General features: G+C 51.5%; 1 protein-coding gene across 1 annotated transcript in view; it reads right to left on the bottom strand.

The window, feature by feature from the left end:
• Positions 1-14608, bottom strand: part of AKNA (AT-hook transcription factor) — a 43087-nt gene that overhangs the window by 13856 nt on the left and 14623 nt on the right. Inside the window, 10 exon segments of the mRNA XM_032418850.1 lie at positions 1035-1246; positions 2015-2121; positions 3103-3349; positions 4167-4346; positions 4441-4598; positions 6125-6332; positions 6797-6924; positions 8823-8882; positions 11447-11589; positions 12287-12443. Coding sequence (XP_032274741.1) covers positions 1035-1246; positions 2015-2121; positions 3103-3349; positions 4167-4346; positions 4441-4598; positions 6125-6332; positions 6797-6924; positions 8823-8882; positions 11447-11589; positions 12287-12443 — 1600 coding nt within the window.

Below are 14608 nucleotides of genomic sequence, written 5' to 3' on the forward strand. Positions count from 1 at the left end.
TGCCTGCGGCATGCTTCTGGGGAAAGTGTTCAAAACTTTAGGCTCTCAAAGGCATGAGCGACCAGAGGTTAAATACCACTCACCTGGCCCCTGAATTAAAAACAAGGAGCCCGTGGAACACTAATCAACAATACAGAAAGGAACAGACTATTGATACAGGGAACCATCTAGATGAATCTCCAGAGAAAGGCTAAGTGAAAAAGCCAAACCCAAAAACGTATCGATCATTCCATTTGTAGAACATTCTTAGAATGACAAAATTATAGATATAGAGGACAGAGGGGAGGTCACCAGGAGTTAAGGAGGGCGTGGACGTGATATGTCCATAAAGGGGCAACATGAGGGGTCCTGGTCAAAATCTGCACCATGGTTTTGCAAGATGTTACCACTGGGGGAAACCGGGTGAAGGGCACATGGGATCTCCTTGGATTATTTCTTACAACTACATGTGAATCCATAATTGGTCAACTTTTAATTAAAGTTTAATTTTAAAAGTTTTCAATATGAGCCTTGTAAAGAGCCTTTGTAGGGATGAGGGGTGACTGGGAGGAGCTGGGGTTCTGATCATGCTGTTTGTTTGGTCTGTGTTCATTTTGTGAAAATTCAATTTATGCTCTTTCCTGTATGTTTGTTTTATTTCACTAAAAAGCTAACATGCATCTTTTTAAAGGTTTAAAACTGAAATCACAGGATTTAAAGACACGGAATGTTCATGACACAGTGTTTAGTGAACAAACAGATATTCTGTTATTAAACACACAGATATTCTGATCCCATTTCCATTTTAAGTGTATCTAAATAAACACACACACATTGGCAGAGAGGACAGCCCACGGGTTCAACACCCAAATGTGGCAGCGATGGTTTCAGCATATTTTTTTCTCTTTTCCCTAGAGTTTCAAATATTCCCGCCATGAACCTGTAGGATATTTTGTATCTTAAAGGGTAACGCAAGTTTTTTTGTTGGTTTGATTTTTCAGTCCACGCCGTCCGGCCACTCCCAGGTTCTGGCCAACCCAGATGCATCCACTCACCCATCTCGGCCACCAGCGCCCGCTCCTCGCGGAGGCTCAGTGCCCTTTGCTGCAAGGGACTGGCCCTGCCCGAGGGTCGCCTCTGGGCTCGGCTCCTGGGTGTGCTGGGCTCCGAGGCTCTTCTGGGGACTGGAGGACCCCTGGTCTGGGGGTGGGAGGCTGCATCCTGGGCCTCAGATGAAGTGAATGGCTGGGCCAGTGTTCCTGTAGTGCTGGGGGAGCGTGGAGGGAGAGACGTGTTGAGATCGTAAGACAGACCCTGGCCTCCGAACCCTTCCACAGGCTAAGCCAATGAGCTCCTGACCTTTGGGACTGGGCACCCCTGCATGCAGTGTTTCTGAGGATGCACCCCCATTATACATGCATTTCCGTATAAACTGCTGAGCTGTACACATGCCTACCCACAGGTGCAAGATTATAAAGCTCAAGTTCATTTTTAAGAAAATATACAGAGAAACAGAATTTCCAATCCTCTCTTCCCACGCAGCCCTGAGTTGCCAGGCAGGCCTCCTGGGGGGGGGGGGGCGGGGGGGCTGCACCAGCTTTGGAGGCTGTCACTCTACATGGTGGCTCATCAGTCCACCCTTCACCCAAATCCCCTCCTCAGACCTTGCCTTGGGGTTCTGTCCCTGTCTCTTCCCAGTTAGTCCCCCTGATTGCCCTTTATCCTTGTCTTCTGCTCACCTTGCACCACCCTCCTGTCCATCTCGTTCCCCATTCACTCATTCATTTGCTCAACAGATACTTATTCCCCAGGCTGTCGATGACTGGCTGAGTGATGCTGGGCTAGTCACTTTCCCTCTCTGAACCTTGGTGCCCCTCTATCGATAAGATGGAGGCAAGGAACCCTGGTTGGGGGATGAGGTGAGGGCTCTGAGAATGCCCAGACCATCGACCCCTGCTCTGGGCTCACGGCACTCTGATTCCCAGGCTACCCCTCCATGGGAGCGACCCTGATGGGGCAGGGGGTCCTGGAGTACCTGATGTGGGAGAGCCGGTGCTCTGGGGTTTGGGTGAGGGGCGACACTCTGCTGGTTTCTGAGCCCACAAAGCCACTGTCTGTCTCCGGGGACGCCATCCAGGGCTCCTGAAAGAGGCGGTGTCCCTTTAAGGCTGAGGAATGTGTCTGAGGCAGGCTGGGAAGCCCTTCTCCAGGCCTGGCCTGGGCCTCACATTCCAGAGGCTCCCAGGCTGGGAGGCTGGCCCGGCTCCCAGCAGCCAGGCCCGGGTGTGAGGGTCCTCAGGCGCTCGGGACCAGCACCAGGCCAACAGCAGGGACTCCATGCCCAGAGCCTGAGCAAGTCCTGCTTCCCTGAGACCCTCGGGAGAGATCCTGTGGCAGATGTCCTGAGCTGAGGAAGAGGGGAAGGAGAGGAAGGAGAAAGCCGTCTCCTCGTGGGGATGGGATTCATACTTCCACACGTCTTCCCGCTTGGGCCTGGAATGCCATGGTCCTGTCAGACGCAGAAATGCCCCGGGCCAATGAATCGGGAGAATCAAATTCATCTGACGTGCACCCCTCCTCCTCATGAAAGGCACGAAGAAGACAAACAGGCGACACAGGTGCCTGCCCTCAACAAGTTCACGGTCTGGTGCAGATTTCTTACGACAGTGTCATTAGGACTACAGGGGGGGGCGCGCGCGCGCGCGCGCGCGCGTGCGTGCGTGTGCGTGTGTGTGTCCACGTGCATCTATATGCATTGTTCTATGGGAGGATCCATAGCATAAGTGACATTTCCAAGGTGACCTGTGACTCCTGCGACAGTTTAAAAATTGCCGCCCTAGTCACCAACACGCCATGCAGTCAAGGACTGCCCCTCCAGTCTGTGCTCAGCAGGCTCAGAGAAATACAGACATGGGCCAAGCTCTCAGAGGACAAGCAAGAACCCCTGGCGGGGGACAGGGGTAGGGGGACCCACAGCAAAGAGGTAGCACTGGGCATAAGCCCTGAATGTTTGGCAGAACTGGAACTGGCAGGGACTGGGAACAGCAGGAATTCTGGAAGGGTATGAGCAAAGGCCCAGGGGCAGAAATCTCCAGGAGCTCCACACCCCATGTGGATGCTTACCTCTAGGTGGGGCCCCCCAACTTGGTGCAGAGACTTCTGGGGAAGGTGCTCAGAGATGCCACTTCCCTCTAAGCTGGTCAGACTGCTCTGGTGCGATCCCGCAGTCCTGGTGCCTCGAGGGTGGGGTGGCCTGCTCGGGCCTGGAGGGGCTGCCTTGGCTTTGTGCAGGCCCTGGAGGTACCCATCTCTGGCCGCGGAGGCATGGACGCCCGCTGGCTTTACAGACCCCGTCTGCTCCACAGTCTCCCTGGCGGGGAGGAGGACAGACACACCGACTCTGAGCCCTGGCGGGGGCTGCCCAGCCCTGTCCTGGGAGCCAGACGCCCCTGGCGGCCCACCCTGGTGTTGTCATCTTCTAGCTGTGTGACCTTGGGCAAGGCACCGTCCCTCTCTGAACTTTACTTTCCTCATATGTCAAATGTGGGTGGCCAACAAAACCCGCCCAACACAACACAGCGACAACAGTGTGGAAACAAATGAGCTACAGTATCATTTCTCAGGCTTCGGGAACTTGGGTCCTCTCCCTCCTACCTCAGCCCCTTCCAGAAACTTTAATCTCCTCAAAGCCTTATGTCATCATTAGAAACAGAAGATCAGTATTTTGTCTGACAAATAGACACTAACTTTAGACATAAACAGAAGACACATGAAAACAGTATTATTCTGTTCTCGACAGATCCTGTCATCTGGGCTCTGGGCCCAAGCCTGCTCACGTGTTCTGTCTCTTTCTTTCTCTCTTTGTTCTTAAAGGAAGATCAAGAGAGGCACTGAAGACGTAATGGCACTGAAACCTTCTCCTCGATGTACTTGGAAGGTCTGAGACTCAAAAGGAGAATAATAGTACCTAGCACTGCCTCTGTCCTACCAAAGACCATGTCCACCCCACCCAAATCACTGCAAGTGCTCTCGGTGCTGTATTTGTCCCACGGCTTGGAGGGACGTGAGCAACAGGTCACGAAAGCCATTGCTAAGTGGCAAAGAGCCATCTCGCTCACTAGGACCATTACCACCCCTGTGGTTTCAGAGTTGGTCTGGGGACAAATCGGGGGGCCTCATGGACATACTTGAGGGGGGCCCTGTGACTTCTTTTGGCCAGTGCTGGGAGCTGCCTTATGGGGATCCTGGTGGCCTCGGAGTTTCCTGGAGCTGGAGCTGGCCCGTCCACTTCCACTACATGGCCTTGCCCGTCTTCCTCCTCCTCTTCCATCTTCACGGCTTCCGGGAGGGACTTCACGCTGAGGTACCTGCAGAACGCAGAGGAGCATGACTTCTGCCCAGGAAGGCCAGCCGAGGTCCTGTCACTGGGCCGGATGCCCTGGCCTTCCTCCTGGTACTCACCGCTCCAGGAGGCCATGGAGATCCTGCTCCACCTGCAGGTCCTTGTGCCTGAGTGGGGCTGGGAGGCCCAGGGGCCTGTCCTCCCCCTCATTGCTGGCAGCGCTAAGCTCCACGTTCACGAGCGATGCACAGGGGCCCACGCTGCTGGCGGCATCAGGCTGGGGCCAGAAAGGCAGAAGGACAGAGATTCAGCAGACAACCAAACATCACTTTTTAGGGACCTACCTTATACCAGGCTCATGCTGGGTGCTGAAGAGTAATAGGTGAGACTCACGAACCCTATCACGCGTTCATGCGTGGGCAGAGCGTAGGGAGTGGAAGGTGCGATCTTTAGCACGGACTGCCGTTAACTGAGCATCTACTCCCCGCCAGGCACGGTTCAGACAGCACCTCCCGATAAGCCCAGCAGGGATGGCTATTACAGCCCATCTTACAGACAGGAAACTGAAGCTCAAATGATTTGCCCAAACTTACAACAGAAGCGAGGGCCAGAGCTGAGATTTGAACCCAGATTTCCTTCCAGAAGCATCTCTCCTCACTTGCTCCATTAAATATGGACACCCAGCCCCCCAAACACCTTCCCTGAGGAAGCATGGGAGCCGCTCAAGATGAGGCACTTGGGTTTTCACCCACTGGTGCATGAGGCAGCACCCAGGGGAGGTTTCCCCAGTGCGAGAGCCTCCCCCACATCCCGAGGCCTCCAAGGGCTCCGCCGTCAGGGGTATCTCACCAGCGCCCAGCCCTCCGGCAGCCCCTACCTCACCTGCCATGCTGGCCCCTTCTCCTCCTCTGTCCCCAACACAGCATGGGCAGCAAGGTCTAGAGACTCCCCTGCTGTCCCTGGTGTGACCGCTGCACCCTCACTCTGCTCAGCTATATGCCACGTAAACAGTGATCGTCTCCCAGGGGCTTGTGATGTGGGCCGGAGAGAGCCTTCTACAAAGTCCCTTCTGCGTAGGGCCCTTGTCTAGTGTCTCCTGATCTGTGACTAGTCCCCTGGACTGAATAGTCCCCTGGGATGCTGGAGGCCATCCCTTCCCCCTTTCTTCTCACCCCCAGGGCACATCCAGGCAGACGGGCCTCCTACACCTCTCTCAGGTCCACCCACACCTCTCCATCTGCCCTGCCCCACCCCATCTACTTGCAGACCTTTTTGAACACGCCCTGCTGAAAAACGCTGCAGAGTTTAAGGCCAAACCCTTGCCAGGACTCACAAGCCCCAACATCATGGGGCCCCTGCCTCCTCTCCAGCCAGCACTCAGACAACTGCCCCCTCACGGTCCATACTCTAACCACAGGGCCTTTGCACAGACTGTTTCCCCTGCCGCATGGCTTCTCTTCTTCTGCATGAAGCAAGTCCCACTCACCCTCAGATCCCATTAAAACATTTCTTCCTCAAGGAAAATTTCTCCTGCCCTTTAACTTCAGTCATGTTACCCTGTTACCTACTCTCCTAGAGTCCCATAATTCTCCTTCGGAGCCCTGAGCAAAATAGAATTAGTCCAGCTAGACAGAAAACACCATGAGGGTAGAGGCCACCCGTTTCTGTCTGCTTCCCACTGAATTTCCACCATGGGCCAGCGCTACTGGCACTTGGCACCTACTTCCCAAGTATGTAGGGAAGAAGCCAACTAATGGAGAAGAGAAGGAAGGGATGGTCCAGTGTGGCTGGGCAGAGAGGTACCTGAGGGCAGAGGGTCTGGATGGCGGGGGTGGAGGCTTGTCCTGAAGGAGAAGGCAGGCACGCCGGCTGGTGCGGGGAGGGCGAGGCTGGGAGGCTGTCCGGAGTGCAGTCTGACCCGACTCGCTCAGGCTCCTGCTGGTTCTGGTCCATGTGGTCCTTCAGCTCTTCCAGGCGAATTCCCAGCTGGAATATCTTCTCCTCTAGCTCCCTGCAACGGGGAGACACCAGCACCCAGAGCCTGTTAGAGCAGCCGCATCGGGCAGGGCTGGGAGGCCGAGCTTCCGAGCACAAACCCCAGAGAATGCCCACGGAGGGTGCATTCAACGTCCTAATTTGGATTACGTGGAGAACTCGACAAAACAAGGGGAAAAGGGACTCCACTGGGAACCAGGAGGCCTCTGCCACCAGCAGGCTGTGGGACCTTGAGTCAATCCCCCCTCTGGCCTCGGTTCCCCACTCTGATGAGTGCTTTCGGGTCTCATCTCCAAGGTCACTTCTCATTGCAGTGAATCCAAAAGGACACCGATCTCAGCCTTCAGGCGTTCCCCCACCTGGATATGTTGCTAATCAGGGTAGGATTTCTCCCTGTTCCTGTAGTGGTTGGAGTATGAGGACGAAGTGTGCCCCTGCTGGTGACCAAGGGAACCAGGGGCCTCCCTCCCCAGCACATACCTGCCAGGATCGAATTTTCCAGGTGTCCCCTGGGAGCCGGCAAGCTGCTGGGCCGGTTGCTGCTCCCTGCAGGCCTTCAGGTACTCCTCCTCCAGGGCTGTATGGACAGCCTTTAGGCGCTGGAAGACCTGCAACCAGACGAGGCCAAGAGGACTGAGCACCCAGCCCCCCGGGGCTCTGCCCCTGCAGATACAGTGGCTGAGATACATGGCGGTTGGGCGTGTGGGGGGCAGGAGACCCATCCTCTGGGCCCCCAAGTCGCTGGAAGGCTGGGGTTCGGACTCTAAAACCTACCGCCCCAGTCTAGCCTCTGCCATCAGACTAGCACGGCAGAGGCACAGCTTAGAGCCTTGGCACCAGCTCCAGAGAGCACCAGTCTCTCGTGGGTAGAGCTGCAAGTTCTCTGATGTTCCATGGTGCTCCTGGTGTCAACTACACCATCACTCTGTCCCCATAAGGACCTAGTCCTTGAGAGACCACGGATCCTCATGCTTCTTTTCCAAACTGTGGATCTGGACACATGAGTCCCTCTGTTCCCAAATCCTTATAGACTAGCATGACCGATGATCTTATCACCACCATACTACGGATAACAGTAGCTAACATCTACTGAGCACTGAGGCTCTACGCTAAAGTGCTTTGTGTTATTCATTATTCAGTTAATTAATTCAATTAATTTAATATTTAAATAATGAATTTAATTAATTCAATTAATTTAATATTCACCAACATAATCCTAATGAGAGAGGTAGTTTATCATCTTCATTTAAAGAGGAGGAACTGAGGCTCAGAGAGGTTATTTAAGTTGGTGAAGGTCACACAGTGAGCGAGCAAGCAAGCTGTAGTCGGAATTTGAACCCAGGTCCTCTAGCTCCAGAGCTCATGGGCCTAGCAATGACGCTAGGCCTCCGTAGCAAATGTGGTGAGAGCTAGCAGACGGCTAAGACTGTGGGAGGTTGGATCATCATCCCTGACTTATTATCATCCCCATCCTACTCATTCTATACAGAGGGCAGACTGAATTCAAGGGCAACCTAGAGTCTAGTTCCCGGGCAAGCTTGATCTTCCAACAGCTCTTGACCTCCCCGGATATGGGGGAATGAAGATAGAGGGGAAGAAAAGGAATGGTTTTTGATGTTCAAGGTCCTTGCTCACCCTCTCAATGAGATACTATAACACAAAGCACACATTTTGCAGTTGGAAAAACGGATGATGTCTACATGCTAACACAGTCATTAGGAACATAGTAATGACACAGTGAAATACAGTATTGTTTTTACAAACCAAGTGTGCTGCATTTGCCCCTCTCCACCCCTCCTGGGCTCTTCTCCCCACCTCCTCTGTGCCTCCATTGACACCTAGCTCCCCACCTGCTGGGAACAGTCAGTCCTGGGCTTCCTGGATGCTGCCCACAGCCCTGCTAACCGCCCCTGCCTCGACCCCCTCACTCCCAGCTTCCAGAGCCCCACCTGCTCCTTCCCAGGATCCTGGCTGATGCAGCAGAAATCTAGATTTTATACATGACTATAGTTTATCTAGAAATACCAAAGTCCAAAAGGAAATAAGCCAATAATGGTTAGATTAAGGCTCTCCTCCCCTTTTCCCCTTGGTTTTCAAATATTGGGCAATTACTTTTATAATAAAGAAAAGTAAAGAAAAGAGAAAGTCTTTTTCTGGTGGCTGAGAAGCAGCATAGTCAGTGGGAAGCAGTGCCGGCCAGTGATGACCACGCTGGACTTGGGGTCTGGGCTGCCCCATTCCATTCCAGTTAAAGGGGGGGATGACTGTAACTGCCTTACTGGTTTTCTACGAGGAAATGAAACCATGGGCATCCGAGGCTCGCCACGGTGCCTGGCCCACCGTCATCGTCGCCTAAGGAGCGGTAATCCCGCGCTATCCTGATCGTGGTCCTGGCAAGCTAAGCAGTGTGTGTCTGCGATTCTCTGGCCTGTCCTGTGGCAGGCAAGGCTTCGGGGACGCGTCTGGGGGAGACAGCTCCAAGGGCATCTCCCACAGTGGCCGGTACCTTGAGTTGGTCCTGGGCTGTCAGCCGTCCCGCTTGCATCAGTCCTGCAAAGGCCTCCACCTGGGCATTGGGACGAAAGGAAACACGGTCCATTAGTCCAGACCCTGGAAGATGGGCCCTGCGGGATGTCGCATTCATGCTTTGGCACCAGGAACTGGGCCCCGCCTCAGGATGTGGGTTTTCTGCCAAGCACGGAAAGGCGGAGGCCAGACACTGACTCTACCATGGGCCGCAGCCCTGGCAGCGTTTGAAAAAAATCCAAGTGGAGCCTCCCAGAATTTATCGATCGCAAAGCACACTCACTCGTGTGCATGAAGGCCTATGAGCCAGGAATGTTCACTGCAGCATAACTGGGGGGCAATGGGAAACGATATAAAAGCCTGTCCGTGGAATAGTATGCAGCCATCAAGAAGAGGAAGGGCTATGTGTACCTGCTCCTGTATAAAGTGAGACCTACTTTTTGGTGTCAAATCAAGGGACAGGCCAGTCTTTATAATCCGCTACCATCTTTATAAAATATCCAGAGAATAAAATAGGAAAAATATAAATACATGTGCCTGTATATTATAAACGACCTCTAGAAGGATGCAAGAAACTAAAACATTCACTGCTTCTGGGCAGAGAACTGGGTGGCAGGGGCAGGGTGGGGGACAGGGATGGGGGGAAGCGTTTCTACTATACGCATCTTTTGAACTTTGAACAAAGTGAATTCATTGCCTACCCAGAAATATTCAACTTCGGGATATTAAAAAAGTCAGGGTACAGCATAGCATACAAATGTGACCATTTCTATAAACACATGTGTGTGTGTGTGTGGAACTTTTTTGCACAAAACAGAAGGGCAAGTACGGGAAAACAGGGTTTTTACTGAATACGCCCTTTGTACTATGTGAGGGTCTTTACCATGTACGTCTATTACCTTTACAAAAAAATTGTTAACTAGGCAAAAAAGGGCAAAGGTGATTTGGGAATTTCTGGGATTTCTAGGAAAGCTCTAGGTTAGTGCCAAAATATAATATAGAAATTTATATAATACAATGATATTACATAACATATATATAAAATAGAAATGTAATGCAAGCTACTTATACAATTTAAAATTTTCTATAAAATAAAATTTTCTAATAGCCATATTTAAAATGTAAAGAAGTAACCAGTGAATTAATTTTAATAATACATTTTATGACCCTAAACTATTATTTTGACATGTAATCAATGAAAAAATTACCAATGAGATATTTTATATTCTTTTGTCACATTACGTCTCTGAGATCCAGCGTATGTTTTCCACTGACAGAACATCTCAGTTTGGACCGGCCACCTATCAAGTACTCAGGAGCCACATGACCTGTGGCTCCTATTCAAACAAGACAGCTCTAGATCATCAGGGGTCAGCTGGTGGCCCAGCTCCTGTTCAGTGTGATGACCTTGGCTTTGCTTTAGAACACACAGGACAAGAAGCCGCATCCCTCCAGCGACGGGACTCAGAATGGTGACGATTACACGGGATAAAGTACCTGTTCATGTTACTACGATACATGTGTAAAGACATTCGGATCAGCCAAAGAAGCTGGATACAAAAGGACGACTATTCTAGGACTCTATTTATATGAAATGTCCAGAAGAGGCAAACCCATGGAGACAAAGTAGGTGAGCAGCCGCTGGGGGCCGGGACAGGGGGAATGGGGAACGACCCCTTCATGGACATGGAGTCTCTTATTGGGTGATGAAAATGTTCTAAGGCCGACTGTGGGGATGGCTGCATGACTGTGAATAGAGTAAAACCCACTGAAGCATTAACTTTAACACAGAAAATTGTGTGATATGTGAATTCTATCTCAGTAAAACTGTTACCAAAAAAATAAATAATAATGGTATTTCTCTGAAGGAATTTTTTTATGGACATGGTAATATATGTAACTGTTGCATTTCCCTTTTTGCATTGACAGCTGGGAAGCTCAAAGCATTCAGGGTCCAACAGGACATTTTGTTTATTCACTTTACGCTAAGTTCACTCTGGTGTTTTCTACCCTTACTTCCCCTTTGCCCCTGGTTTCCTTCCTTCCATCTTCAGAAGGTGGTTATAATGCAAGTTTTTTTCTCAGCTGCTCTAAAGCCCTTTTGGCAGAAGGCCAAGTGTATAGTTATAAATAGACCTGCAAACAACTCATAGTTACTTGGACTGTTTGGTGAAAATATAAAGGCCCTTTGAGAAGGGACTGAGAATGGATGTCTGTAATGAATTAATTAAGAAAGTGGGCTGATTTATCCTGAAGAGGAACAGGTAGAGTGGAGGTTCTGTTATCCTTCCAGAATCCTGGAAGGGCTGAGAGTCTCCCCTGGCGGGGGACCCAGGAGATACTTTCAAGCACAGCTGGAGAGAGTCTGATGAGACACGGTGCCAACAGAGGGAGTGAAACCCAGCGCTGAGTGACAAGAAGGAGGCTCTAGACCGAATGGTCTCTAAACCAGGGCAGAGGCTCACGTTTTCGAGATGGCCAAGTTACCTCCAGCAGGGGAGGAACAAGGGAGCCTTGTGGAGAGCTTCTTACTCAAGCAGGCAGAGGCTCTGCTTTCTCCAGGTGAGTTGTGTCTCCCCGGGGCAAAGCTGGGCTTCCCCTCACCTTGGCCACGAACCGGCTGGCCTGAGCGGCCAACTCCTGGGTCCGCTCTGCTGATGGCTGGTCCCGGGTGATGCCTGGGTTCTCCAGAAGCCACACTGGGGCAGACGAGGAGGGGTTCAGGTCTCCTTGAGCTGACGGCCACCCTGGAATGCACAACCACTCAATGCTGGGGCCAAGAACTGTCCTTCCTGGGGTGAGGGACTCAGCGAACCTCAGAACCACACCCGCCATCATCAAGCTACAGCTGTCATATTGCAATCACGCTGTCCTCACATGGGCCCCAGGATGCGGGACGGGTGGTGTAGTGCCAGGTACAGGGGAGGACAAGGTCTGGCCCTGCCCTAGCACGCACAGCTGGGGCCAAGACAGGTTTCCCGGTCAGTGGATCAGGCTCTAACTCAGAAAGACTCGGGTTCAAATCCCCACCCTCTCCCTTCCCCTATAGCAGTGTGATCTTCAGCATGTCCTCGCCTCTCTGAGCCTTGGTTTCCTTGACTCTCAGTGGGACTGACGGGGAGATTAACTGGGATCATGCATGGCAAGCCTTGGCGCAGAGCCTGGCCCCATGGGGGCTCCACAGTGACAGTGCTCTCTGTTCTGCAATGGGCCCAAGATCACCCAACTGCCCAGTGCAGAGTCGGGCTTTTCCCAGGCTGCTCTGGCTCCAGGCAAGACGCTTTCCACATCTCCATTTGCCCTCTTCAAGTCAAAGGTCCCAGAGAACTCGTCTCCCTCCCTCCCCTGGCCTGAAGCCAGTGTCACTCCAAGGAGAACCAAGTGCCCCCAGAGCAGAATCACAGGCAGAAGGCCCTCCAGTCCCATTTCCTCTCCCAGGCTCACCTGAGGTCCCAGAGGTCTGTGGGGCTTGGGCAGGGCCTGACCACTGCAGCACAGAGTGGGGCTGTGGGATGCTGAAGGACAAGACCTTGGTCCCCTGGGGCACCGTCCCTGTGTGCATGCTGTGGCTGGGCTGGGGCTGGTCCGAGTACAGGTTCACCTGTCCGGGAGGGGAGGCATGAGCAGAGCCAAGTCAGGGAGGGGCAAGCCTCCCAACAGGCCTCCCCTTCATTCACACCATCACTTAGGCCCTCAACAAACATGCCTTGTAATAATAAATACTACCATTAGTGGAGCCCTTGGGTGGGGGCCAAACACTGGGTCAAGGACTTACAGGCCCTTTCATCCTCTCTTTATGGCAGCTCTGAAGGGGAGGCAAGGCAGGGACTATCATCCCCATTTCACAGAAGAGGAAACTGAGACTCTGGTTAAGTCACTCACTCAAAATCTCCAGCTATAAATCCTTGGGCTCAGATTGTAACCTGCTCTGACCCTAAAGACTATGGTTTTCCATATAATCATTTTTAATATTTGTTATAATAATTCACAATGTAACCACAATTATAATTAATATGGTATTTAACATACAGCAAATATAAATATAGTTATATACTATTTGTTATTAATAAAAGTATTTCAATCATAATTATCACATTGATAATAACAGCAATTGATGGCTGTTTGAATGAGTGCGTAAACCAACAAGTGAACAAACTAATCTCTCAGCTATAGCAGGTCTCCATCCCTTGAGGGCGGATTTCAAATGGTAAACAGTCCAGTCTGGAATCAGGCCGATGGCCAAGGAAGACCATGTGAAGCACCAGATCAGAGGAGACCCATGTAGGGAGGGTGGTCCAGTGCAGGGGCTGGCCAACTATGGTCTGTTTTTGTGAATACTGTTCTAGTGGGCACAGCTATGCTTGCTTATGTATTATGTATGGTCTTTCATGCTACCACGGTGGCGTGGAGTCATTACCACAGTATGGCCCACAAAGCTAAAAATATTCACCAGTGGGCTTTACCACTGGCCACTTCTGAGTCCTAGAACAGGTGATTTAACTAAGTTCTCTGTGCACAAAATGAGTTCTCAATAAACAGAAGCCACCATCCTCATATTCATCATCACCATTATTATTGTTGTTACCATCGTTACACATCACAATTCCCATCATCACCATCACTATCATCATCACCATCACTATCACCAGCGCCATCATCATCCCCACCATCATCACTATCACCATTATCACCATCACCATCATCACCACCATCATTGCTATCATCATCATCATGATCATCATCACAATCACCACCATCATCACCATCACCATTATCACCATCACCATCATCATCACCATCACCACCATCATCACCATCACTATCACCAGCGCCATCATCACCATCACCACCATCATCACCATCATTGCCATCATCATCATCACAATCATCATCACTATCACCATCATCAACATCACCACCATCATCACCATCATCACCATTACCACCATCACCATCATCACCATCACCATCATCACCATCATCATCACCATCATCACCATCACCATCCTCACCATCATCACCATCATCAACACCATCACCATCACCATCAACACCATCACCATCACCATTAACACCATCACCACCACCCTCACCATCATCACCATCATCATCACCATCACCACCATCACTATCCTTATCACCATCACCTCCATCTTCACCATCACCACCGTTATCACCATCACCATCATCACCACTGTCATGGTCACCATCACCATCATCACCACCACTATCACTATATTTACCACCATTACCACCATCATCACCATCACCATCATCACCATCATCATTCTCTCCATCATCATCACATCACCATTATCATCACCATTGTCATTTATGGGGCCATCATGGAGGCAGGTCCCTGGAAAAGCTATTCCCCTGTGGTGCCTCAGTGCCCTCCAGCTGGTCAGGCAGCTTATCTTACTGCTCCCTTCTGCCCCAGGGTCAGGAGTGGGCAGTTCAGGGTATGCCTGATAGACGGAGCTCCCTAGTCCCCAGGCAGGCAGCCTCTCCCTGCTTAAGCTGCTCTTCACGTCCTAGCTGTGGCAGAAAAATCTACTCCAAAGTGAGGGACAATGGCCCAGCATTGCCTGGCCCCCATCGCCTCCCCCTCCTTCAGACCCAGCCTCTGATGAGAACAAAGCTGGATTTTAATAATCCTCTCCGCCATCTGCTCAGACCCGCCTGTGGGGGCTTTCCCACTAGCACCCCTTTCCTCCCATGGTGACCCAAATCTGGGGAGGCCCTCCTGCATACTTCCCCTGCCCC

This window comes from Phoca vitulina, unplaced genomic scaffold (assembly GCF_004348235.1).
Source record: "Phoca vitulina isolate PV1807 unplaced genomic scaffold, GSC_HSeal_1.0 scaffold21, whole genome shotgun sequence".
NCBI classification, from domain to species: domain Eukaryota; kingdom Metazoa; phylum Chordata; class Mammalia; order Carnivora; family Phocidae; genus Phoca; species Phoca vitulina.